General features: G+C 36.8%; 1 protein-coding gene across 1 annotated transcript in view; it reads left to right on the forward strand.

The window, feature by feature from the left end:
* The window catches only part of LOC131683385 (abnormal cell migration protein 10), a 164,597-nt gene that overhangs the window by 47,317 nt on the left and 91,189 nt on the right, over positions 1-26,091 (forward strand). The window contains exon 2 of the mRNA XM_058965310.1: positions 18,850-18,936. Within this exon, the coding sequence (XP_058821293.1) occupies positions 18,862-18,936 (75 nt within the window). The 5' untranslated portion in view covers positions 18,850-18,861. The remainder of the gene's footprint in view (positions 1-18,849; positions 18,937-26,091) is intronic.

Raw genomic sequence — 26,091 nt, forward strand, 5'->3', positions numbered from 1 at the left:
GGTATCGGTTGTTTTCTTTGAGCTAGATTCCATGCTGAATCCATCCAGGATTTCGAACCGGTTCCGGAATCGATTTGACGGATAGTGGGATTGGTTGGTGTGGCGGCGCTAGTGTTTTTCGTATATTAATTCAAATGTTTACACACGTTTTTTAAATATTTTTGTTCGATCATGGATGTCTGTTCTCTGTGGAAATATATTGCATAGGCAGCCTAGGTTCGTGAAGACAGCCCCTTGTTTTAACCAATATCACTTTTCGGTTGATGTCAGTGAGTGACGCCAATGTATCAGGTCTACAAAATTCAAATTATAATTTGTAGTTTGTCGTTCGAGCGGTTTGCTTTCACCAACAAAAGGAGGTTTGTGCAGAGTTTTTACTGAGTGTCTGTCTGTTGCACTCAGGTTTATTGTATTATTGCTCTCGATACTAACAATGTATAACGTTTTGGAGGGCATCATTTGAAAACATGCTTATTTAAATTTTTTTCAGCTGGCTTTGAACAGAGCTGAACACAGTGTACGTGTTGATGAAATTCGAAAAAGTACTGCATCACACTTTCAAAGGGCTAAAAGACATCATTTAATTTTTGGTTTCTGCACCGTTTTCTTCTAACTACATTTTCAATAGTTGTGACATTTAACAAATAAATGCTGATTTAATATAATATTTAATATCTACTAATCTATATTGCAGTTCTTGGCAACGCCCAGAGGAGTAACTGGGGTCGAATCCTGGCCAAAATTATTTACTGCTGTTATTATGCCTGAATGTGAACTTAAAATAGACAATAATTAGTTTTTAGAACAATTTGGCATCTATCCACCTACCAGTGCAGAGGTGAATTTTCTATATCCTTTCGAATACTAGTAATCTCGAGGAGATCTTTGTGAATACATTTGTTTTTCTAGTTGCATAAACAGATAATCAGTGGAAAAGGGAGAGTGGAAAGGGTGCCAGTGCACGTATTCAAAATATGCATTTTTCCAAACATAGTATTTGCCCCTACAGCATTTCGGTGTACCTCAAATCAGTAAAAATTCAATATTCTCAAATCGTTTGGAATTTATCTTGTTTTGTAATACTTCTTCAGAAACTTTGCCGGATCTTGCCGTTTAAAATAACTTTTTTGTCATTAAAGTTTGGAATAAAATGTTTAAAAAACGTATTTTTTAAAGTTGGTGCAATGCCCAGCAACACAACTATTTTCAGTTAGTTTTATGCTGAAGTTATACAAATGGTTGTGTTCAACTACGTTTGTAATAATATTGTCTTATGTAATACTGTCATCATCTCTAGAAAGCGATATTGCTGGATATATATATAGAGAAAATGATTAAAAAACCTCGACACGAATGCCACCGCCGTGGTAAAGTGTCGCTAATAAACTAATAATAATAATAATAATAATAATAATTAAAAAACCCCTTAAAATATATTTTGCATCCATGCGAAAATTCTTTAACGATTTTTGACATATTCCTAATTTTGATACGATATTCAGTAGGCTTTTAGGTAGGTATGTAAAAAATATAACAAAGCAAAAGATCGAAAAAAAATATTTTGGTTATTGGTCAGGAATTTGTTCTAGTTACTCCTCTGTGCGGCGCTTGAGTCTGTCTTTGATGCCTACAAAAATGACAAGTGGCTCAGTAGGATGCAAAACACAAGCGCATTTTCCTGCAGAATGTACATCGATGGATGCAGCTGGGTTACTTGGGGTTTTTATATGTTTATGACCTGAATATTAAATTGAGAGTTAATATCAGCTCCGTTGTGCGAATAGTCGTGCAAACAAACTGCTGTCATAGAGGTTTACTCATATTGATTAATTTGTGCCTATGCATTTTCATTTTTATATAATCAAATTGAGGGCTCCTTTTTTCAGTATGGGTTGAGGTCGAAACTATCGCAAGGCGTAAAAGTGCATTCAGCAAGATTCGTCGGTGTCATAGGTCTACCCTGCTCGATTGTTTATGTAACAGGGGCCTGCAATTTAGTATTATATTTCGCTTTTCTTCGCTCGTGACGCCGTGAATGCCTAACCAATTGCAATGCAGAGAAGCTAAGTTAGTGTGATCTTGATTATTTATGCATGCCATGCTTATGCGGCCCGTCGGTGGCACTTTGTGTGGGTTTTAAGTCTGACAGACGTGGACAACACAAACCGCCTTTGCTGGTGAAAGAGTTGAGAGGATTTATCATTAACCTTAACGGTTTTTTTTAGCGAGTCGGTCATCCAGAAGCGCCATTCAGTGAGAAGCAAATCCTCAACCATGAAGTGCTTAGGGGTTAAAACATGTTTTGCTGTTTAACCAGCTAGATATACATACTTCCTTCACTTAGGAGAGAAGTTGTTGATTGAGGGTGTATTTTAACACATTATTTAGAAAGTGATTGGATAGGTATAAACCATAAGCAGCACTTGTGAGAAACCAGAGTTAATACGAAGTAGAACATCCTGGAACAAATTGAACGATTGATGATTTTGTATCAATTATATTTACAGCAAACGAAAAGCCGAACGCATATGCCTTTTAATTCCTATAAGTATCAAATATAAAGAATAAAGAAATATGATGCTCGTCTTTGTGAATACTATTTTTTTTTAAATCAGTAGTGTTGATATTAATTCATTTATCTATTTAATTTCCCCGCTAGATACCAAGGCCCATTAGACACCAGACGATAATAAAAACCCGGGCCTTGGTATCTGGCGGGGAAATTAAATAGATCAAATGTGTTGGGGTGATCAGCTGCCATTGTGTGTGATTCTCGCTTTGCAGGCAGGGTACGATCACCGTATGAATTTCGTATTTCATTTTTCTATCTACAACTGCTAGAATAACCACCGAACAATTTCAAGTTGTCTAGATGGAACGATCACTTATCGGTGCGAAATTTTTTATTTGTGCGAACCTTCTGACTTATAACCATCGGACCGATCTGAAACATATCTCGGAAAATGAAAAGCGAAATAAATATAGGGAAAATATACTTTTGCATATAAAATATTTAAAATAATTCATAAAGAATTGTAAAACGATCCATAAAAAAGTTGTCCATGTTCCATAAAACAAAACTGAAAATCTTTAAAACTGTGTGAATGATCCATAAAAAAGGGCGATTTGATCCATAGATTATGTAAAATTGAACCATAAAATGGTCGCAAAAGAGCACTAAAATAGTAATAAAAGAGCAATTAAAATCAACCAATGCCCCATAAAAATATTGAAAATGTTCCATAAAATGTTACATTTTGCGCTATAAATTAGCAAATATTTTCATCAAATTTATGGAACTTTTTCTAACATTTTATTGCTCCATTTTGTAATACCGTGGAACATTTTTGTCGATAATATGGAACATATCGACGTGTTAATATTTAATATTTGTTAATATTTTATGGATCAATGTCAGTTAATTTCTGGCGCAAAATGTATCAAGTATGGGACATTTTCAATATTTTTATGGGGCATTGGTTGATTTTAATTGCTCTTTTATTTCTATTTTAGTGCTCTTTTGCGACCATTTTATGGTTCAATTTTACATAATCTATGGATCAAATCACCCTTTTTAATGGATCATTCACACTGTTTTAGGGATATTCAGTTTTGTTTTATGGAACATGAACAACGTTTTTATGGATCGTTTTTCAATTTTTCAAGGATCATTTTTGTTGTTTTAGCGGCGCAAACTTAGGGCTGCCATAAATATAAGTCCAAGCAGTGTTGTAGCCAAGAGGATGTTTTGGGGTTTAACCACACCCTCCCCCTCATCAAAAACAAATTGGATTGAAGTTGAAAATTTATTGATGCTGACTGATTTAATTCAATATTACAATGATAACTATCTGATCAGCACATAGATAACCAATTGTTTGGGACATCATGTGGGAATGCGATCCTGATCTGTAACTGGTCTATTGGTCTTGATCGCACAGTTGTCTGAGAACATCAATATCAAATACTTGCCGAAAAACATTCCAGTAGAAACTCATTCCAGAGTTCTGAAATCAATCATAATCATAATCATAATTTCCTATCATATCGAGTTCAGTTTTGAAGGGGTGTACTGTAATATGGATTAGGGTCTTTGTTTAATAGGAAGCGAAACTGGAATTGCTTTAATATCTATCATTCTTGGAACTGCTCACCGAAAAATTGCATAACTTCCAACATTTGCTGAAAATGTTTTTATTTTGGGAATGCATCGAGTTAAGACGAAAACGTTATACAATTATTAACGAGAAAAACACCTTTCAAAAGTAGGGGACATTATGGAAAATGGCGTTTTCCGTTCCGCCAATTTCGCAAGTTTAGTATTTTCGATGAATTTTACACGTTAAACAGCACATCATTTGATAAAATAATTTTGGCGTTATATCCTCCAAGAAGTATTTATGGCGAATTTACTCTTCAAATTTAGTTCCAGACTTAATGTCTTCAGCAAAATTTTGGGGAGTGCTTTTACAAACCAATTTGTTGAAGACATGAAGGCTCCATGTGTTCAAGGTATTAACATATTTTAGGCTATTTCTATGTAATTTTAAATTAAATTTTTATGATTTTACTGTTTATGATAAATCTCTTCTATTGCTTATAAAAAATAAAATTTACATTTTATCCAAAGCTTGAGGTTGCGAAGCTCACAATAGATAGTTATTTTAGAAAAAAACTAGATTAAGAAACACTTCGTAAATATCATTTTATAACTCGATATACTCCATATACGTAGTATTCATGCCTACAATAAAGTTGTTTTAAATGAAAGTCTCAACAAATTCGCTAAAGACAGGAACTCTGTTACAATTATTTGAAAAACTGATTCTCTATGATTTTAAAACTTCAAAGATGGCGGCTTCGTAATTATGCCATTTGAACAATATGTTAGATTTTCACCAAATCCAACCCACCAAACCGAATTTCTGACTACGCCGCTGACTCCAAGTAAGCAGAAATAAAGTCGTTGTACACTCGTCCACAAGAAACTTCTTCGAATACTGCTTATCTATTATAATACATTGAAGACCCGATTTGATCAGCACCCAATTTTATCAGCCTCATATGAAAAAACGTTTGATGAGCTCTAGGAGACAAACAAGGCTGAATTTAAGTTAATCCTTTCTTGACCATGTTTTCCTTATATTAAAGATGCAAATATGCAAAAAAACATTTTTTTTTAAATTTTTGCGCTACAAGACTATCAGAAATAGTTATTAGACTAGATCAAGGGAAGGGAACAATATTTTAACACCTTCAGTTTATTATGAAGAAAAAAATGTCGCGATTTAGTCAATATCCCCATTTTGTCAGCCTAAAATACACCATGGAGATGATAAAACGGATTTTTACTGTATTTATTATTCACAGTAATACTGCCGTTCTAAGCATAAATGTCCCATGTGTATATAGAAACCCATAGCACATGGGACAGTTATGCTTATAGCGGCAGAATAGGTACATCCAATTTTCTGTGGATATTTTCTTTCAATTGCATCGAACTACACCAATTTTTAGGTAGTTTGCAAGGGGTTATTTTATCGACTTCTTCTAAACCGGCGAACCTATTTCCATTCGTGGGATAGTTTATGTTAAAAGGGTATCCTAAATTAATTGGTATACTTAAGGGTTTATATGTTGCAGATAGAGAAAATTCATAAATTTTCAGCTTTTCACTACTAGAAAGTCATTTTAAGAAAAAGTCGACATCGAAGTAAAGTTTGAACTACGCACGCATGCACTTTAGAAGTAGTCAGATATCAGGGCTGAAATTTCAGTGCTTAGTTCTCAGCCGCGTTGGGAATTTGAGCACAACATACATAATTCCTTTAGTAAAATTCAGTTTTCCCTACACAAAGCATTGATTGAAGAATTTAAATATGTTATTAACGGAGCATTAGCAATAATTCATTTGTATTTCTATTTATGGACTATTTTTTCGCTTTTCCATTAAATTGGTTTGACTTTTGAGATTTCTTGCACTGATATTGTCCCATGCTAATTTGAGCGATTCTCTGAGTCCTGCCACTATCCCAAGTAGTATGTGTTATCAAAAACATCGCGAACCATCGAGTTCTATATGTTCTCAATCGATATTATACCCGAAGAAAGCGATAAGAGTTATAAGAAATGTATCATCACACTGTTAGGTGGATTAGAAGCGTTTTTGAAACAAAACCGATGTTTTGAAAAAAAGATCTCCTTACCCTTACTCCTTAATGTTGTATATTTAGTGTCAAAATATACAGTAGAGAAACTTTCAATAATTATCAATTATGCAGAGTTTTAGATTCAAGGATGTGTTGGACCATATTAACACGTCACGGCTGTCAAACGGTAAGATAACGTAGTACTCGCAAGTTTCCTATTTCATGCTTCCACGTGAATCTATTGATGACATTTGGTTGTTAGACCGGCATCACCTGGGTGCTATCTGCAAAGCAGCTGAATGAAAGGGTGCCAACGGACGGGCCTCAAAACCCGTACCGTAAAATTGATGCATCTATCTAAGGTAGGACGTGTTTCGCGCCGAGGGATGAATCGCGGCTTTAAACCCCAGCCGTACACAGATAAAAATATTTTGTAATTTTAAGTTTATTTTCATGCACATATTTGGAGCATGAATATAAATATAAAATTAAGTTCCACCACAAATACACACGACTTGTCGTGCTTTTTTCAACGAATTTTATTATAATTTTACACGTAGATTGAAAATTACAGTTTATTTAAACGGAAAACCAATGCACTTCAATGTATTTTTACTCGAATATTGTTGTAAAATGAATGACATGTAATATTACACGAATGAAAGTGTAAAATTGTATGCTGTTTGATGCTCCAATTGATTTTAACGTAATTTTCAATCAAATTTTGGATTCAATCGTTGTATGTTTACATTCGTATTGATTTACATGTCGTTTAAATTTCATTATTTTTTGGTGTTTACGTAATATTATGACTGTGTCCGCTGAAGCGCTAGAGTTGGGAAAAATCCCAATAGAGAGGGTACCGGCCAAGCGACTGCGTTCAATGGACACAGAGTCGCCGAATAATAGTGGGTGCACGATGTAGCGAAAATGATCGAGGGGCAGGATCCTAAACTGCCACAAAAACTGAGCATCGCCCAATTTTCAACGAAAAGTCGAGCTCGATAGACATCATTCCCTGCGACAAGCCTCAGCCAACAACAGCTGAATGCTACAAGATGCGCACTGATCGGTAGAGTCCTGGGGTAGAGCTCAAGCAACACGAGACCCGAGTTTAAGAAGTGCACATACGAACAAATCGCCTGTGCAGCCAAGGATACAGCTACTGAAGGTACTTCATTCGAATCTGTTGAAGCGTTGCGGAATCCAAAATAGACGCAAACATCGGATATTTTCCCGACAGCACTGACTGGTCCATGTAGAGCTCCTGTTGATGGCAGAAGTGGTTTCAGTGCAACTGATAACCTCCCAACACAACCTGCTGAAATATATAGTCGGGAAGGCTAGAATGTGCCAGTCTTCGTCGGGCATGGAAGTTTCAGGCAATCATGGACTGAAAAAGTTCCTGTAGGTGGTTCAATGCTAGACACTTCACGATGGATTTTTGATCGCTGCAAGCCTGCAGCTCGTTCCACGAGCTATTTATAAAGCACCGTACCGTATGCGGCTCACGAACTGAAGCGCGAGGACTGGATCGGAAACTCAATACTGGGACGAAGGATGCCACTGGAAAGTCGAGCAGCACACAGCCTGCGACTAGCCGTCGAAAAATAAATGGGACGAAGTATTGGACCCAATAATCAACGGCCGAAAAACACCAAAACCATGAGCAGCATTCGCAGCATCTAAGTGAACCTTCATCACGCAAAAAGTGCCACAAGCAGTGGCGTAGCTAGGGGGTGGGGGGGGGGGGGGTTGGGGTTTAAACCGCCTCCCCCTACACCATTGGATTGGAATTTAATTGGATAGAAAGAAAATTTACTGATGACCAGTTTGATTTAAAAAAATATTTAATATTTAAGTAAGAGTTTTAGAAGTTTACTATCTGATCACTACTTACTGATCTGAGAACTTATTATTTTAAACACCGTTGGGACTTTTGGTAAATTGTGGGAATGGGATTTTTAAATGATCACTTAGTGAGGAGCTTATAATTGACAAATCATGTCAATTTTAAATAAAATATCTGCATGGAAACATCCACATAAAAACTGATGTAAAAAGGCATTTTCCGTTGGGCTCTAGTAGGCCAGGATCAGCTTTTATGAGTATTTGATTTTTTTTGTGCTATCGATAATTTAAATAGCCATCAAGTAGGATTGGAAATGAAGAAAATTTTAAAAAATCGAGTTAGTGACTATTTATAATGTACATTTGAGTACTGAATTAAATGGCGTAATAAAATTTCGTATGCAAGGACTCGTTCTTATGTTATGAACTTAAAAAGCGAAGAAAAGTAAAATAAATGCTCGAAGTTTTTACGCTCAATATCATATCGTCGCTGTTATGCTATCTTATGACAAACGCCATTTTGGGGTAAACTGAGTTAGATATGCCACATTACTTGTCTAAAAAATCTCTACAAAGTGGCGTTTACAGAATTTTGACATTCTGCTTGGTTACTGAGATATAGCGAGAAACGTGCTCAGAAATTTTTAATTTTTTGCTTCAAATGACTGTGTCTGGGGATTGGCTCAAATTATCTTTATGCATGAGATGTTTTTTATGTAAAACTATCTGACAAACACAATGGCATAATCATTTTAGAAACGAAAATGCATGAACTGTGAGAAAAATGCAACTTAAGTTTTAAACTGGAAATATAGCATATTTGGCAACACTGTAACTAAAAATAACTATTTTTTCTAGATTCCCTGACTCATTTCCTTCAAAATGCATCTCACCGATTGTGCATAGACCAAATGAAGCCAAAGATATGAATAAAAGTTAATAATTGATTATTTTTCTATATGGAAAATTTTCCATGCGCGATTATGACACGTCATACAAATTTTGTCATCAATACACACCTATGACACGTGTGAGACCGACTTTTATTTACATTTTTAAAGAAAACTCGCAATGTAGTTAACCGATTTTCGTAATATTTGAGAGATTAATGCAGAATAGATAGAAGCATCATTTGTTTTCTTTGAATTGTTTATACCATTTATAAGTTTCAAGATATTCAATCTCAAACTTTAAAAATCGTTTTTCACGAAATGTGCAAAATGGCGCTTGTCATAAGATAGCACAACAGCGACGATATATCTTCGAAACAGTCAGCTTCAGAGGTTTAGTATTTTCGAAAAATTTTGCAACGTTAAACATCTTCTGGTAAAATAATTTTGGTGAATAATCCTCCCAGATGGATGCATTAATTCTTCAAACAAATTTAGTTACGAAAAACTTGGTGCCTTCAGTAAAGTTTTCGAGAATTTGATTACAAATAACGTGGCTGAAGATATGAATGCTCCATATAATCGGGGTACCGAGATATATTTGCTATTTGCGAAAGTGAACCTTCAAAATCAATTATTCTGATACTACTGTATTTCTGTATTATTGTGTCTCTTCTGCTCTTAATAAGCAACAAATTAAACATGTTTTCCAAGCCTTGTGTCTCTGAAGCTTACAATAACATTGAAGAAAACTGGATTTCCAAATAATTACATAAATAGAGCTACTACTACTTTTTTGAAGAGTTGAACTTTCATGATTATTTCTAGGAGGATTTATCACAAAAATGATTGTCTGAAGATGTGTTATTTTATATTCGAAAACTTGTTGCTAAACTTTCACTTAAATAATTTAGTTACCAATCAGTCTACCGCGTTGTCCTTTGCTGTATCAAGAAGTTGTCTCCAGTTCACTCGGTCCATGGCTGTTTGTATCCTCGCAGGGCACTCGCTTAACACCCTTTTTATAAATGGGACATACTACTTCGTCCATCCAATCCTCCGGTAAAATCTGTTTCTTCCAGATCTTCAAAACCACCCAGTGGAATGCTCTAACCAACGCCTCTCTTCCGTGTTTCAGCAGCTCACATGGCAGTTGATCATTGCCAGGGGCTTTATCAGTCCTCAACCGTCCGATCTCTTTATAAATCGTTGGTAGATCCGGCGCAGGGAATCTGTCGCATGTCTCCAGGCTGATTCTTGCGATACTCTCGTCTTCTACTGCTATTTCGATATTCGTCATAATCAGCTCACACTCGGTCGTGAGAAGGTCTCTATTAGTATCTCTTCATATGTCGGCCTGTAGCACATAGTCTTTGCTCGAGCGATTTACCTACACGTAGAATTTTCGTAACTCAACAGATGCTCCATCGTTTCGGTATTTCGATCTTCCTGAAGGGATTCTGAATTTATATTTGCACTGTGGAAGGTGGGAACATTTGTGATGTCGGAGAAGAAACTTCTGTTCATTAGAACGTGGTCGATTTAGTTCTCAGATTGATAACCAGGTGATTTCAAGAATGGCATGTCGCTGATGAGGAGCTTTACATTCTACCGCGCGCTCCAAATGCGCGTAAAATCCTTCTTTGTCGTTCTCAGATCATGCTTCGTGAGGGCAGTTCTCGTTGACGATGTTGCAGTTGTAGATATGGCCGTTGATCCACACACATCCTTTTGTTGATCGTCTGCTACTTGATTACGCGTTGGCGCATCTTGCCTAATAAAATGTAACCACTCGAGGCCCGCTTTTACACTCATTCTGTCCCGCCAAGCAAAGTTCATCGTGTAGGATTCGTTCGAACCCAGGGAAGAAAAGTGACTTACATTTCGGTGTGTCAAGTTTTCAATCATAGTCCTTTTTTCGTTACGTAAGATTTGACCGATCCGCCTTTTCTTAATGATTCTTCGTAGCATGGTGTTTTCTGGGCGGTTTTTGGATTTGACCCAATCTCCTGTCTCGTTGAAGGACAGCCATGCCAGTTTTTTTGCCACATCACGTATTTAGTTCTTTCTACGGTAGGGTTAGCGCCCATACCCACTCGCACCTTATCATTTCGCTTCTACTTCAGAAGGCGGTAGTACCCAGGCGATGCCGGCCTGCAGATTAAATGTCATCAACAGACGCACAGGGAAGCATGAAATAGGAGCTTGTGAACACTGGGAAGTATTCACCATTTGACGACCAACCTTCGACGTTGGTTTCGAAATTATGTGACCGTAAGAAAAGGTGTCGAACATATATTCCACTTTAAAAGAGTATATTCTTTGATTTTATAACATTTAATAAAAGAAAGTTGTCTATGAAGATATGAAAGGCATTTCTCATTATTTTTTTCTCATTTGTAGGATGGAATGGTAACTGATGAACTGTTTGTGTTTCTGAACTTTCATTATAAAAATTAAAATTTTCATCAAATCCCCCCCAAATTAACGATTTTCATCAAATCCCCCCAAACCAAATTTCTGGCTACGCCACTGGCCACAAGCGTCCTTGCCCGGAGCTTTATCAAAGAACGCCGGCTCTTATACACGAGAGGTGAGGAATAGACAGAAAATCTTTGGTATAAATTGCTTAGCTCACATGTTAGTATATTCTAAAGACAGCCAACTTCAAAAGCTGCAATTCTAATAAACAGAGCAATACAATTCTCTCCGGTTAATACAGGATTTATTGAACGAGACGTCTTTGTAATAATAGTGGAGGCACCGACGACTAGGGACAAGCAGGAGATTGTGATCGCTTCTCCCTACTTCCCTTGTGATGCACATACTGTACATCCTTTTGAAATCGATGCCTTCATAAATTACTGAGTCAAACCATGTTTATACCAAAAGTTACACCCAACACAAAAATTATTTTTCATGAAAATTGGTGATTTTGTCGAAATTTCGAGGTCCACTTGACGTGGTTTGACTCTACTGCTGAATCATATCCAAGCCCTCCATTATTGGATGTGATTCCAATGCACATCATACAAATACAATACGAGGTAGCACGGATATACACACGAGAGGTGAGTACCTACTAGAATACCTTTCGTCAAATGATGTCAACATAAGTAGAATGGGAGTTGAACTTACATTTATGAATGCAGTTAGGCGGATAGTATCGGACCCCACTTCATACAACGCTCAAATAACCGAAAATGACGTGTTTCTGACGAAATTAGTCGGTCGGATCAAAAGCAACTTAATGTTCGCCATTCAAGCCAATAAACTCGCAGTACAAAAACAGGGAAAGAAGAAAAACAAACTGGTATGTATTCCGCTCACACCTAGAACAGTCGGAAAGAACGGGGAGTAAGATCAAATCTCTAGCAGATCTGGATAATGCGGCAAATGACCTACAAACGAAGATTAGAACCGCCTATAAGGACAGTAGCCCTCTTGTAACCAGGTCTGTATGTCGCGATGTTCCTTGGTGAAAAAAATCTATCAACACTTAAGAAGGAAGTTAGGCGCCTGTTAAATAAAGCGAAGGTTACTGGTAAGGTTAGACTACAGAAGAAATCTTATCAATTACAACGATACAAAAAATAAAGTATAGAGAATTTTAAACAGAATATACACAGCTTTGGGAATTGGAGAAATGCTTCCACAAAGAGGTCCTTGTCAAAGTATTTTATTCGTTTCCGCTCGCCAATCCTCACTCCTGCGTTACAGTACAGTTCCGTCGACCAGTAATCGCCTGGTAGTCGCTATGTGTGTACTGTTCACTAACTCGCAAATTCAGGTTATCCGTCAGCGAAGGACTGCAGAATGTTGTGTTGATTCTGGATTCCCGACCGTCTTTACGGAATATGCTGGCTGAACCTTCGTTACACAGCCTTACATCCAGCTTCGCCAGTGCTTCCAACAAACTGTAACAAGCGTTAAAGTCTCCTCCTATAACAACCGTCGTTCGTCCGACTAACGAGTCGGTTAGTGTGTCCAGTATCTGCTTTGTCGTCCAATTTGAGGGACCATAACAGCCACATACGAAAACACCGTTGATATTGGCAATTACGAAGCCTTCGTATGTGCTACCCATCTTCTTGGACAGGGAAACCGCCCATGACTATCCTATCCTCCACCAAGTTACCGTTATCGGGAGGGAGGAACACGATACAGCGCTGCAAAAATTGCACTGTCGCACTTTGGTGCAATGTTGCAATGATTTCAATTAGGCTGGGTCATAAGAAGCCTAGTTTTCTTTGACAGCTAGAACGTCTCCTATATGCCTCTCCTGGCGCTGTCGAAGGTCTACCTTATTTTTTCTTCCCTTTCCGTCTATTTTTTTCCATATCTCTTGTACGGTTTTCTACGATTCCATATGTCGGTCGTTTCACTGACCTTCATCAACTGTCTTAGGATTCCTCGGTTCCTCTTTCCTCTTCCCGCGGAACAGGTATACCGGTCACCCTTCAGCGTCTCATCCCTAGTAACAATTGAGGTTTTATGGTAGTTTTATAGCCACTCATAAATCTTATATTGCTCTTCTAGCATGCTATATAACTTCAATTGTTGCTTGGGATGGGCTTCTGCTTTCACTTCCTCCATGGTCTTCCGTGTTTTTTCGGCATCTTCAACTCTCTTCAGCAACGCCATCTGTTCGTTCGGCGGCTGCTCCTGCGGATTGAATGCTAATCACTAGATCCGTGATATGTCCGTGCATATTGCCCTTGATTTTCATGTGCTCGTAGAACTCTTAGATTGTTTGCCTCAGCTTCATCACTTTAACACTGTTTTCTGATTTTCATGGGTAGTGATTGATTGCGCACCGCAAACCCTGTTTTCTAGGCACTTTAGGGGCTTCTCACCGTTCGAGTTAAGTATAACCTCCCAGTGCTGCTCTCGTTGCTGCTGCTATTGCGACTGTATTTGCTGTTGTACTTGGCCGTTTTGCTGGGTCGGCGACCTCGCTAGCCCACCTTAGGCGAACGGATTCACCACATTTGCTCCGTTATTATTTTTTATTGTTGTGATTTTTTTTATTTTTTATAAAATAATATTTGCTAAAACCGTGACCAAATACCATCTCCTTCTGCTATTTACGCTGGTAGTAAGACGCCTCTACATGATCCCATGGGTATTTTTGCAAGCAGTGAGGTCACATGCGAGGGTTGACTCATTCATGGCTTTCAACTAAGCCTAATTCCACCTACTAAGGTGCCGGGTTCGAACTTATTTGGAGACCTATCAAGTTTTTAACGAGACGGGGGGATGCTCATTCGCCGTTTCGGGGAGGTGTCAGCCCTCCTTTCGACGGTAGTAAAATAGCGTGGCTGTTGGTCCGTGATCCAATTTTGATGAAATCATTATTCACATTAGGCTAAGCTTCGAAATTTTGAGACCCCTCTTCACTACGCCAAAAAATCTACGTAGACTTTTTGATGTTTTCAATACAATAGCGAACATTGCACCAAGCCTATATTTTGTTTTCATATCAATTTATCTCTGTCTTTAAAATACAGATTCATAAGAGTGTTTGGAAATTTTTAGCGGTTATCGTTACTGATCTTAAGATATGCATTTATCGGATTCTAATATATGCTTGAGTTGTGGTTAAAGCAATCATACGGTTCCAAAATCAAGGTGGACGAAAAATGCACCAAAATGCAACATTGGATTAAAAAAATAATAATTTTACCCTAAGTTCCATCATTTAAGCTTAGTACTTAGTTCCGTAGCCATTTGATTTGATTACTGTTGCGGCTGACAAAGAATTAACCAGAGTGGTAAGACGATTAATTGGCATTTCTCCCCATTCTTATACGATTTCTTCCATAAGTTTATCCGGATTCTTAAAGTACAAATTCGAATTCGTTGCTCGGACTCCTTCCATAAGTCCTCGATCGGATTAAGACCCGTTGATTGTGATGGCCACAGATACTTTTATGTTCGGAAACCTTGAGTTGATCTGCCTTTATGGTAATTATCTTGCCGAAAAATATAAAACATGGAAGCATTGTGATCTCTTATAGATCTTTACAAACAGGAGCGGTCAAGATGTCTTGACTTCGACGTATTGCTCCAACATCGTGTCGACCAAAGCATTTTCTATTCTATTCTATTCTAACCCTTACACAGCCAGTATTGAAAAGCATCCTGGAAAACACTACAGTTATTCTATAGTGTTTTTCTTGTCAATAATAATATTTGAAGCATATTTTCATATGTCGCGAATATTGAAACGGCCATGCCTATTGTGCAGAGTTTGGTTTAAAGATGTTTCAAAATTAAACGACAATCAAATTATTCAATTAATGAATAATTTGATTGGCGAATCGTTTTGAACCTTAACAGAGGAAAAAACGAGGACAACCGTACCAACCGTATCATTTTGAAGGTGATATGATAAATCGTCGGGAGTGACTTTGCTAAGAAGGTTAATGTCACTCCTTTGGTTCTTTGGGATGGGACAGAGGTATTTACACATTGCCCTGGCTGTTAAGCCTAGGATAAAGCGCCTTTATTCGCTCTCAAAACGATGTTTAGATCACCTTTAAATTTCACTACTCGATCTGTATCTACAACAGGTAGGCGTACCTCAACTACTTTCTGTGTTCATTATCAAAACTGCCTTTTGTCTGGAAACGACACTGATGACGAACACAAACATGCATGAACCGCATACCTGCTATAGACACAGATAATCATTTGGATTTGAGTGAAACCATTCCATCAAACACATCACGAAAGTGAATAATTATAAATACAAAAAGAAGAATCTCACTAGATTGTCCGCAACGCTCGTCGTGCCATGCTTCATCCAATATTGAACGCCATCACTCTGACCGACAGTAATGGTATGTACAATTATGCTTCATCTTTCGTTCCCGCTACAGGAGACGTTATTCAGGGATTTACCTTATTGCTTGATTGTTGGAGAGGTCAGGCAATTATCCTGAAACAATACCTTTAATTCGTCCTTCGAAGCCATTTTCCAACAATTTGCTGTGATAACTTGAGGAAGTCTGCGTCCGTCACCAATAACTTCGCGCTCCTGGTCGAACTGATCAGAGAAGCTACCATCTTCACTATTCTGGGGTATTAGGTGTAGCTGTTTAAAGTGGTCTCCATCACTGTTATATATCCGCTATCTCGATGCAATGATTTCATATTCTGCGGCGAATTAACTAATTATAGTTCAAAATGTCTTTATCAACAACTGACTTCAACATCGTGTCGACCAAAGCATGAATTTTAATTTATTTATGGGATATTTTATGCTTTACCCCAAACCATGACGCATTCGTTGCTATGTTCGATCAGAATCGGGTATCTGTGGTTATTTAGATTCCCCTGTGGCCTTCGAACGTATATGCTGCCACTTGACGCAAATAAATTAAATTTATTTTCATCAGACCAAAAAATTACAAGGGGCAGCCCTATGGGGTTGCACGAGCTGTAGACGTAGGACTATATTACTTAATGTAAAATATTTATTTTCTTAGTACATTTATAGTAATAATAAATAAAACATATTTCTTACGTATGGTTTAATCACAACCAATCAACATCGAATGTTACATATTGAACCAAACCTTCTTGGTTATCAGGTCATTTCATTTGTAGTAGGTGATCGAATCCGATTAAACTTATTTAAGAAGATCTGAAGAAAGAAGACAGAAAACTGTGACCGAACTAATATCTGGAGCTAAATCTTTATAGCATAAGATTAGCTTGTAAAAAACTTTTCGATTGTGTGTGGTAAAAAACCCGGACCAGCGAAGAAAAATCGAATTTTAGACAATATAATCACATTTCATGTATAGACCAAGCATTCTAGTTATATTTTGCCATTATTGTAACTTTCCTAAAGTACGCATACAAATATAGCGAATGCAGTGGTCTTAATCTTATATCGAAACTATAAATATACAAGAATCGAAAACAATTTTATATATGGACAAGATGCGTTTTTGCAACGGTTTTTCAAGTGGCAGTGTATTCATTCATAAATAGGTTTTGTAGTATTTACCTATTAGTAGAATCAAAATACTATAGGCTGCGTGGAAATGAATCACGTAATGGGGAAATGAATCAATGAATTGATCGAACGTAAATAATAAACTTTCGTTGTGCAATTTAGTAACAAATTAGATCTACCTACCTACACATTCGCCTCAAACATTAAACCCAAGCGCACAAATTCGAAATGAATGAACGCTGATGATGATGGGTAGAGCGAAAGAGACAACTAATACCACGACACTATGTTAACCGTGTTTGCAAATGGAGCTCGCATGTACAAACTATTTTGTGTACGAATAATTATACATAAAAGTGTGCTGGAAACAAGCACAACACAATAGATAGCATAGCCAGTCGCATTCACTAGGTAGTGTACCTCCACAGGGAGTGTAATGGACTTCTAACTCAGCTACACTGGCACACATCTGCTTCGCCTGCCGCTCAACAGGCAAATGAGCGTGTTCGGCGAAATCCGTCCGTTTAAATAGTCGATGATGACGTTATTGATAGAAGCGTATCGCGCTAGGTACACAAATCTGTCGTGCTGGACTAGGGAAGCACTATCTTCTGTGTGTAAATGCGCGATATTTTGACTAGGTTGTTCATTAATTAAATTTTTAATGCCATGATATCAAAAATCTTTGGGTTTATCTATTGGAATCTATTCTTAGAAGTATTTCGGGCGATATGCGCATAAAATTTGAAAATTTATCGTGAGATGGCTGAATTATATGCGTTTGAAATTGGACCACTTTTCGTTACATACCATTTTTGTAGAATTTGCAACGTGTACCCCTATATCGAAAACAAAGACGTAGTCCTACGTCAAAATTGTCTGCTGGCCAGAATTTATCCAATATTAGTATAGTCCGGCAAAACTCAAACGAGCTTTCCAGTTTTTGATGATATCAGTCACTTTTTTCCTGGCGTCCGAATTTGCTTCATAGAGAAGACGAGAACTTAGATTGAGCTGCAAGCGTTATGCAGCATTTTTGGTGACATCAGTTGTAGTTTTCCGGGGATCATCTTTTGCGATCCGATACATCGCTTGATCTTTGTTTTCCGTCAATATTCGTTACTGCCCGCTGCCTAGTTCCCTTTCCGTCGAGTTGGACTACAAAAACCTACCGGCGGAAAGCGTGGGTAGTATGGGTAGTACTACCCATACCGAAAATAACCGAGTGGGTAATTGTTTCGAATATAAGCAAATGAAAAACAATATTGAGAGAAAAAGCGAACTAAAATAAAACAATAAATGCCTTGGTGCATTTTTTGTCCAGCTTTATTTTGACATTTGTGTTGTATATTAGACACACGCAAAAATCGATTAATCAAATCTTTGCTGATGATACCCCATGTCATTGGCAATATCATTGTAAGTCAATTTTCAGAAAAAGTAACAAAATAAACTAAGCTTATTTATTTCAAAAAGTGAAATAAGACGATGGCAAAACAAACATCGTGCAAATATACTAGTTTTTTTTTCCATTGGTCGCTATATAAATTTCTGTATAACCTTAAAAATAGATTTTTTTTAGGCCACCGTTAAGCAGTTTTTTATCACAATACTCCTGCTAAGAACTTTGAAATATTCTTGTTTTCAAATTAAAAAATCGAATTGAAAAAAAATGTATCAAATTTATAAGTTTATATACTTAATAGAAATATTGCATTTTCAATAGCAATGTGAATTATGTGTATTGCACATGATTATTATATCATTATTATACATATCACTTACATGTTCCATCTACTGTTTGAATCGCCCTAATATTTCTACTACTCAATCCGATGCTTAATGTGTTCCACTTGTTGCCTAACCACCGGGCGTTTGGTGTATTCCCCGGAGCTTTTTTTCGATTGATTCGTATCGTCTGCCGTCTAACTTAACCTTTTGATACTTTTTTGTAGATAACGATTAACCAAGCCATATTATTTTCTTACAGAGCGCATTCACAATGACATCGTGTTTAACCGAGGATCCGGATAAGCTGTTAAACGAATGGCTTGGCGAGCTGGAGAATCTTATTGGCGTAAGTGTGAAAGACTGCTGCAATTTCATTTATCATTCCAAAGTTTTTCATCATAAGGCATACCGGATTGTCGGCGATGAAAATGATTCCATTCAAAGAAGTGTGTCCTGAGACGGGTGATGAATGGCCACTAAATTCTTTTGTCGACAGTAGAAGTGCTAAATACCATTATTGGCTTACTTTTAAATCACATTTCAACTACCATTATGGGAAATTACTGACGTTTTGTCTCGTACAAGGCTGGAATTCAGTGTATGGTTTGAACGCGTGTCTACTAAAAACAGCGCGAAGCGCACGCGAGCCTTGACGTATTTATTTCACTCATCCTCTTCGCCCCTTTTAGAAATTGCTTTTCCATCATCCGCCGCCGAGAGTGTGCCTCTGGTTGATTAAGAGCATGATGTTATGTAACATAGTGCAGCATCATCACCGTCGATCATACCAGGAATGCATGTGCTACACATATTAAAAACTTTGAAATTTGGTTTGAGGCTATAATGATACCCCGATCAACTTTATCTATACTTTATAGGTATTAGAAAATAGGGAGGGATGGTAAAGTGTATATGTCATTATAGTTGAGAACGACACGTACCTGTAGCACATGCTTTGTTGCACAATTTATAAATTTGTTTACTTCCCATTTTTTTCGACTACATGCAAGCCGCTTTTAATGCAAATGATACGTACTGCATAAATTCAAAACGGCGGTTTTTCAACCGCTTTAAAATCCACTAAACGAAAAATCGTATAGAAATAAGCCGCGTAAAAAGCAACATAAGTATTTATTGTTCATTACTTCCTTGTTTTTGCTATGTTGTTTTTGAGTTTAATGAAATTTTATCAGTATCTAATGGCAAAAATTATCAACTGCCCGGGACGCTTTTGTAACTGCTCGTAGTTGCTTTATGGAATATACGTATATACTCAATAATGAAGTGTGCAAATCAAGATAGGCAGTTTGCATTAAAGCCTGTAATATAGAGTATGTTTTGGTTTGTGAGATATGATTCTACACGAATTTTAACTAACAGTCATGAATATTGCCAACACCTGGAATCTACATTAAAAAATCAAAATGTTCAGCTACCCGGAATCCAAGAGCGAAAGCCAACATGTGTGTCTACAAAAAAAGTAAAATGAGATATTTTTGTTGTAACGCAGCTAAAACGAAATAAATACCTATGTGTACAATGCGAAGGCTCGAAAACATCTGCTCCCACGAGAAATAACCATTAATATGGTGTACAAGGGCTTGCAATGCGAGAGATGATCAGTCAGAATGAGCAGGATGAAAGGAAAGCGTGAATAACAGACTTTTTTTGAATAAAAAGGATCAAATGCTAAGATAAGCAAGGAACCAACAGTTTCTGAAACGAATATTTAGAACGGATTCGTGTTTGTCGAGCACGTGTTCTGTATTATGCTTTTAGTTGATGTATTAGAAAGCGCGGTTACCACCTGCCAGTAGTTTGCAGTGCGTGCAAAACTCGAGAGACAGCGAGTATCGGAGTTGCTTTGCGGCTTGTTTACTTTTTTTGCTTCTTTGTTCCCGCACAAGGGCAGCGATAATTTTGGACGCGTCTTTTGTTCGAGCCAGTTTTTACTCGGTCGCGAGGCAAACCACGCGCTCGGTCGCGGTGCAAGTTTTCGGGGTCTTGCGTCCGCATATACAAAATCGCATGTTTGTGATGTTCCGAGGATTGAATGAAACGCACCTGTTCCACGATGAATAAATAATTGATGACGCTGAAAAATCTGGACGGATGTTATCGATCTGAGTGTGTTCAGACAGGCATCACGTTTCTGGTTTTGCAGAATCGAATACCGTGAATGCTCCATATTCCGCGCACCGCTTTTTTTTAGTTTTATTAGAAAGTGAAATTTAGAACAAACTAAGTACGAATATGTCCACGGGTCTCTAATATAAACTTGTTTATTATCAGGCTCATACCACAAATGAAAGTTATGAAAAGTAGTTTGGTAAATAGTTTGACGGTAGGTTTCTTAACTGGAAATTGACTAGGCGCTATTTGTGAATTTCGTACTAATCGGTTTTGGCGCCGTGGTTTTCACCCTTTTTCTTCTCATGACTCCTTTTTTAAACTAGTTGAGTACATGGGAAACATGAATTCTATGTTGATTTCGATCAAAACATTGAGGATTTCTACGTACCAAATTCAAATCTTATTTTCTGATTTCATGCGAATATTTTCACCATAGATTATTTACACCGTTAATTTGAATTTATAGTAGCATCTACAATTTGGTGTTAGTATTTAGGAACGTATTTTGTCAATCAATCTTTTTACCATTTGGTTCTGGATCACGGGCAATAATAAAATAATCATTTCTACCTAGATATAGTTATTACATATTATTATTTACTTAAGAATAATTTACCCCCAATTTGGGAATAATTCTTCCATGGTTATAAATCATATATACCTAGCAACTCAATAATATTCTGGTAGCAGTTGATAATCGAAATAGTGAACATGCGCATTTCACTTTTTCTTTTATTTTCAGAGTAGGCAGTTAATGCGCATCTTGTGTACATTGTGGAGATTCGTCATGCGCACAATGTGAACTAGTTGCGCAATCTGAATATAGGAGAAAAAAACGAAAGGCGCAAGTTCAGTACTTCGATTTTAAACTGCAATCAGAATACCTTTTTGAGTAAGGAACGGAAGATCTCAAGTGAGTTGAGTCTCTCGTCACAACAATGATAAATAAGATCTATTTTCCATGTTTTCTTATATTTGTTATATACTACGTACATAGAAAAACCAATATTTAAAGGAATCAGTTAAAAGATCGTTTACAAAACCTATTATTGAATTGGTACAATTTGTTTTACTTACCAATAAAGAGAAGAAGAGTTCACGTGGACAAGTCGTTAATCCCAACTCCTCTCTCCATGGACATGGACTTTTCAATACAATTCAACACCAACATAGAAACTGAGTGGCTGGTGTCCAAAAGGGGCTAACCCACATTTTTCATTTTTTACAGGAAAAGGAAAAACTTCCGAATTTCCAAATTAACATTGTTTTTATTGTAAAAATGAACGATTTTATTAGTTGTTCATTGTTGTCTAGAAAAAATGAGATCATAACACGAACTGCTTTTCAATTTACGAGCATTTTCGTAATTCGAGAGGGTAACCCTGGGGGTACCTAGCGTCCAAAAGGGGGTAACCCACAATTCGTAAGTTCTTTCCGTACCTTTCATTTTAGAGTTATGGTATCTTTGGAAAAGTTATGGCATGGCATTTTGCGCTTTATTTGATTATTTCATGTAAGTTCGGAATTCAGTCGCTAGGGCGACGCTGTTATCAACTTTTTAATGAAACGGGCTAGAAAGATGGTGTCGACGACAAAGTTGTATGTCAGGTAATTAAAAGTATACCTTCTAAAGATACTAACTTTGTAGATCCTACAAGTTTTGAAATATGGCGCATTTTTGAAAACATAATCTGTAAGTAAAATTTTTAAATAAAACATGCTCTATCTCGAAACGTACAGGATCTACAAAGTTTTCATATTCAGAAGATATATTTAAAATGATAGGATCTACATTTTTCTCGAAGACACCACATTTCTATCTAGCTTTATTAAAAAGTTGATAGCAACGCCGCCCTAGCGATTGAAATCCGAACTAGTATGCTTCAACCAAATAAAGCGCTAGGTGCCATACAGCAACTTTTTCGAAGTCACCATAACTCTCTAAATAAATTTTCTAACGAAAGATAATAATTGATTCCACGTTTTGCCTTTCTCATATAAAGAAAGGCTATGCAATCACTCTAAAAATCGACTTTTTAACCGAGACTCGTTGGGCTGAGTGTAATGTAGCATTCGATTCGGATCGTCGAGATCGGAAAATGTCTGTATGTGTATGTAATACATACTAAAATTGGTCCAACATTTCTTGAATTGGCTGGTCTAGATCACTAATGATCATTCAAAGCAGCTTTGACCACATTGGTCCCTTATTACGGTTCTTGATGCACCTAGGGAACTCGCCAAGTTCCTAAACTAAACTAATATCACACCAAATTCTTGATCGATTTTTACAAACTTGATTTCAAATGAAAGATACAGTAATTCTATTAACCTTTTGATGCCCAACTTTTTCCTAGTGCATGTAGGGTTTCAAAACTGTTTTTCCTTGAAAACGGTGAGATCAAGATACACGAAAAGTCTTTTTTTTATAAAGATAGGTGCTTCCCCTGCAGTGCTAGAAGCTACTCATTTTTTACCTTCCTGTGCTCAATACAATTCTCCAAGAATATTTACAATAGTTCAATTGATAAGTTTCATAAGTTTTCAAAAATATTGCACCATTACGAAGATATAGGAAAAAATCATTTTCCGTTGTCAACGTAAACTGTTCCTGGCAGCACTGCTCGATCGGAATCCAATTAAACTAATTGCAATAACTTCAGTTCTAAGGCTGATCCTTGTAACTGTTAGTGCTCAAATGAAAGGCAATAGTCACATTTATTAGCCTTACTTGTTTTTGCGAGCAAATCTTGCCTCAATCAAAAGATAAAACTGTATGAAAACGTTGTTGTCCACAAACAACATGGGCATGAATGGGTTAACTTCTATTGGATTTCATTCGGTTCTGACTTTTGGAACCAAAGTTACAGGTTGGTTAGTAAGGGCCTACTGGAATTTCCGAAATGAACCGTTACAATCGTAACTCAGAGACTAAACATCTATTGAAATGGCTACCAAATTAAATCGGTTCGCAGGTCTAAACAACTGATTGGCAATCAAAATTTTTTTGAATATATTGGCCTCTATCGATAATTCCAGAAGTCTCGGTTTCCGTGCATATTCTCCAGTTAAAGTCAAATCGATTCTTAGGTGATGACTAAACATCCTTTCTAAAACAAAGTCTCAAATGGAAGAAATAATATGCAGTGGGGTGTTGAAGCCCCCCCCCCCCTCCACACTTTACTAATACCCAGCTCTACTTCATCAACCTACCCCCCCCCCTTTCGACCACCCTCTCACCTGTATTCCCTTCATCAACTCAGTATACCGAAATAAGATAAAAAATTCCTGACATATTCTTGACTCTCACTCTACTAGCCCCCACTCCCATAACATTGACCTCATGCTGATTAGGCTAATTAAATATTAAAGTTTTTAAAATAGAGATGAGTTGGATACGTGCCAAGTATTATAAGAATGTAATAGACATTCTCACAATTATATTGAACATACTCAGCTAATGAATCATAGTTTGGATAAATGAGAAAGATACAATCGCACCACTAGTTGAATTAAAACAGGTTTTTAAATTTTCCGTCCGCAATGTACCGTTTTTCACATGATTCCTTATCCCGTTTTTCACATGATCCAATTTTTCAAAAAATTACGCTCAACAATATACATTCGTGCAGTAAATATATATTAGATAGAAAATAGTCATAAATAGCAAGTATGTGAGCGGCACTTAAGGGATTATAGTCCAGGTTGGAACGGGTTTGTTTAGGGCTGATATCTTGTTTCCATGACAATATTTTTTAGCTTGTAGTACACTATTTTGTAGATATATTATGTGACTTAATGTCTGCGAATGGAAGGTGTTTACTTGCAATTTTAAAAAAGACTCAGGCTCAATTTTCTACATGACAATGAAGCAAACGCAAAACCCTGATCGGTAATAACATTTTAGTTACTTCTTAACACTTTAAAATTATTTACGTTGAAATTTCAATGAAAAAGATTCAATTTAAGATGGCGCAAAAATCAGCACAACAAAAGATTTTTCGCTCGTTTTCTGACACTGCTTAGTGCAGCTGTGACAATAATGTACTATAACTTCAACGTGGTATAAAAAGTGAGCTACGATCGAGTCTAGTATGTGCTAAAAATAACAGATGGCAACACTGCATAGGAACGAAAATATCGAGCTGCCCCAACCTACACGACAATCCCTTACCTTCAGGAACGATTGTTTGGGGCCGAAACGTCAACGTACAATGCAATTCAACTAAAAACAGTATTATATCGAGTTCACCGCTATATGAGCTATAACATCACATTTACTGATGGTGAATTGATTGACTACTTTTTCTTGAAATCTCGGAAAACGAACGAGAAAACTCGAATTTCCATGATACACAATGCGGGGCTAGCCTCTTTTGGGCGCTAGTTAATACTGGGGTTACCACAATGGTCAACTTTGACTGCTAATAGCAAAAAATCTAAAAATTATTTTCAAATTTCTCAAACGACTGTCCACGTAAAAACTATTAAAAAATGCAATAATGTCAACTTAGAAAAAAAATGTGTGTTAGCACCTTTTGGGCGCCAGCCATTCGACTGTCGAAAAATGGCATTTCAGTTTGTCTCTAGCAGCTCAGGATCGGTTTTCATGAGCATTTGATTTTCTTTTTCACTATCAATTCTCGAGTACTTTTTCAAATGGACGTAAGTAACAATGAGAGATTCTCTTTGAGGTCTTTCTCTTCTGTTCATTACTTGGCCATTTCAACATTTACTACTCTACTCTTTGCATAATATTGTAGTAAAAACCGTCGGCTTTCGATATGTACTGGAAAATTAGTACAAAGTGTTGTAATGACGTCGTAATAAACGAAAGAGAAAGTAAACAAAGAGAGGCTCTCAATGTTACTTACGTCCATTTGAATAAGTACTCGAGAATTATATGAATAGCCACTACGTAGGGTTGGAAAAAAAAGTCAAGTTAGTGGCTATTTATGATGTACATTTGAGTGCTGCCTTGGCGTAATATAATTTCGTATACAAGGACTCGTTCTTAAGTTATGCACTTTAATAGTAAAAAAATATAAAATAAATGTTCGAAAACAGATTTCACCTTGGTTTTTACGGTCAATATCACATAGTTTCGAAACCGTCAGCTTTGGAGGTTTAGTATATTCAAAGAATTTTGCAACGTAAAACTTCTTCTGATAAAATAATTTTGGTGATTAATCCTCCTGGACTATTAACTATTAACTATTAGCTAATTAACTATTCAAACAAATTTAGTCTTCAGAAAAGTTTTCGAGAATGTTACTACAAATAACTAAAGACAATATTGCACCATATATTCAGGGTATCGAGATAAATTATGCTATTTGCGAAAGAGAACCTTCAAAACAAGTTATTC

The sequence above is a fragment of the Topomyia yanbarensis genome, chromosome 2, assembly GCF_030247195.1.
Source record: "Topomyia yanbarensis strain Yona2022 chromosome 2, ASM3024719v1, whole genome shotgun sequence".
Taxonomy (NCBI): Eukaryota; Metazoa; Arthropoda; class Insecta; order Diptera; family Culicidae; genus Topomyia; species Topomyia yanbarensis.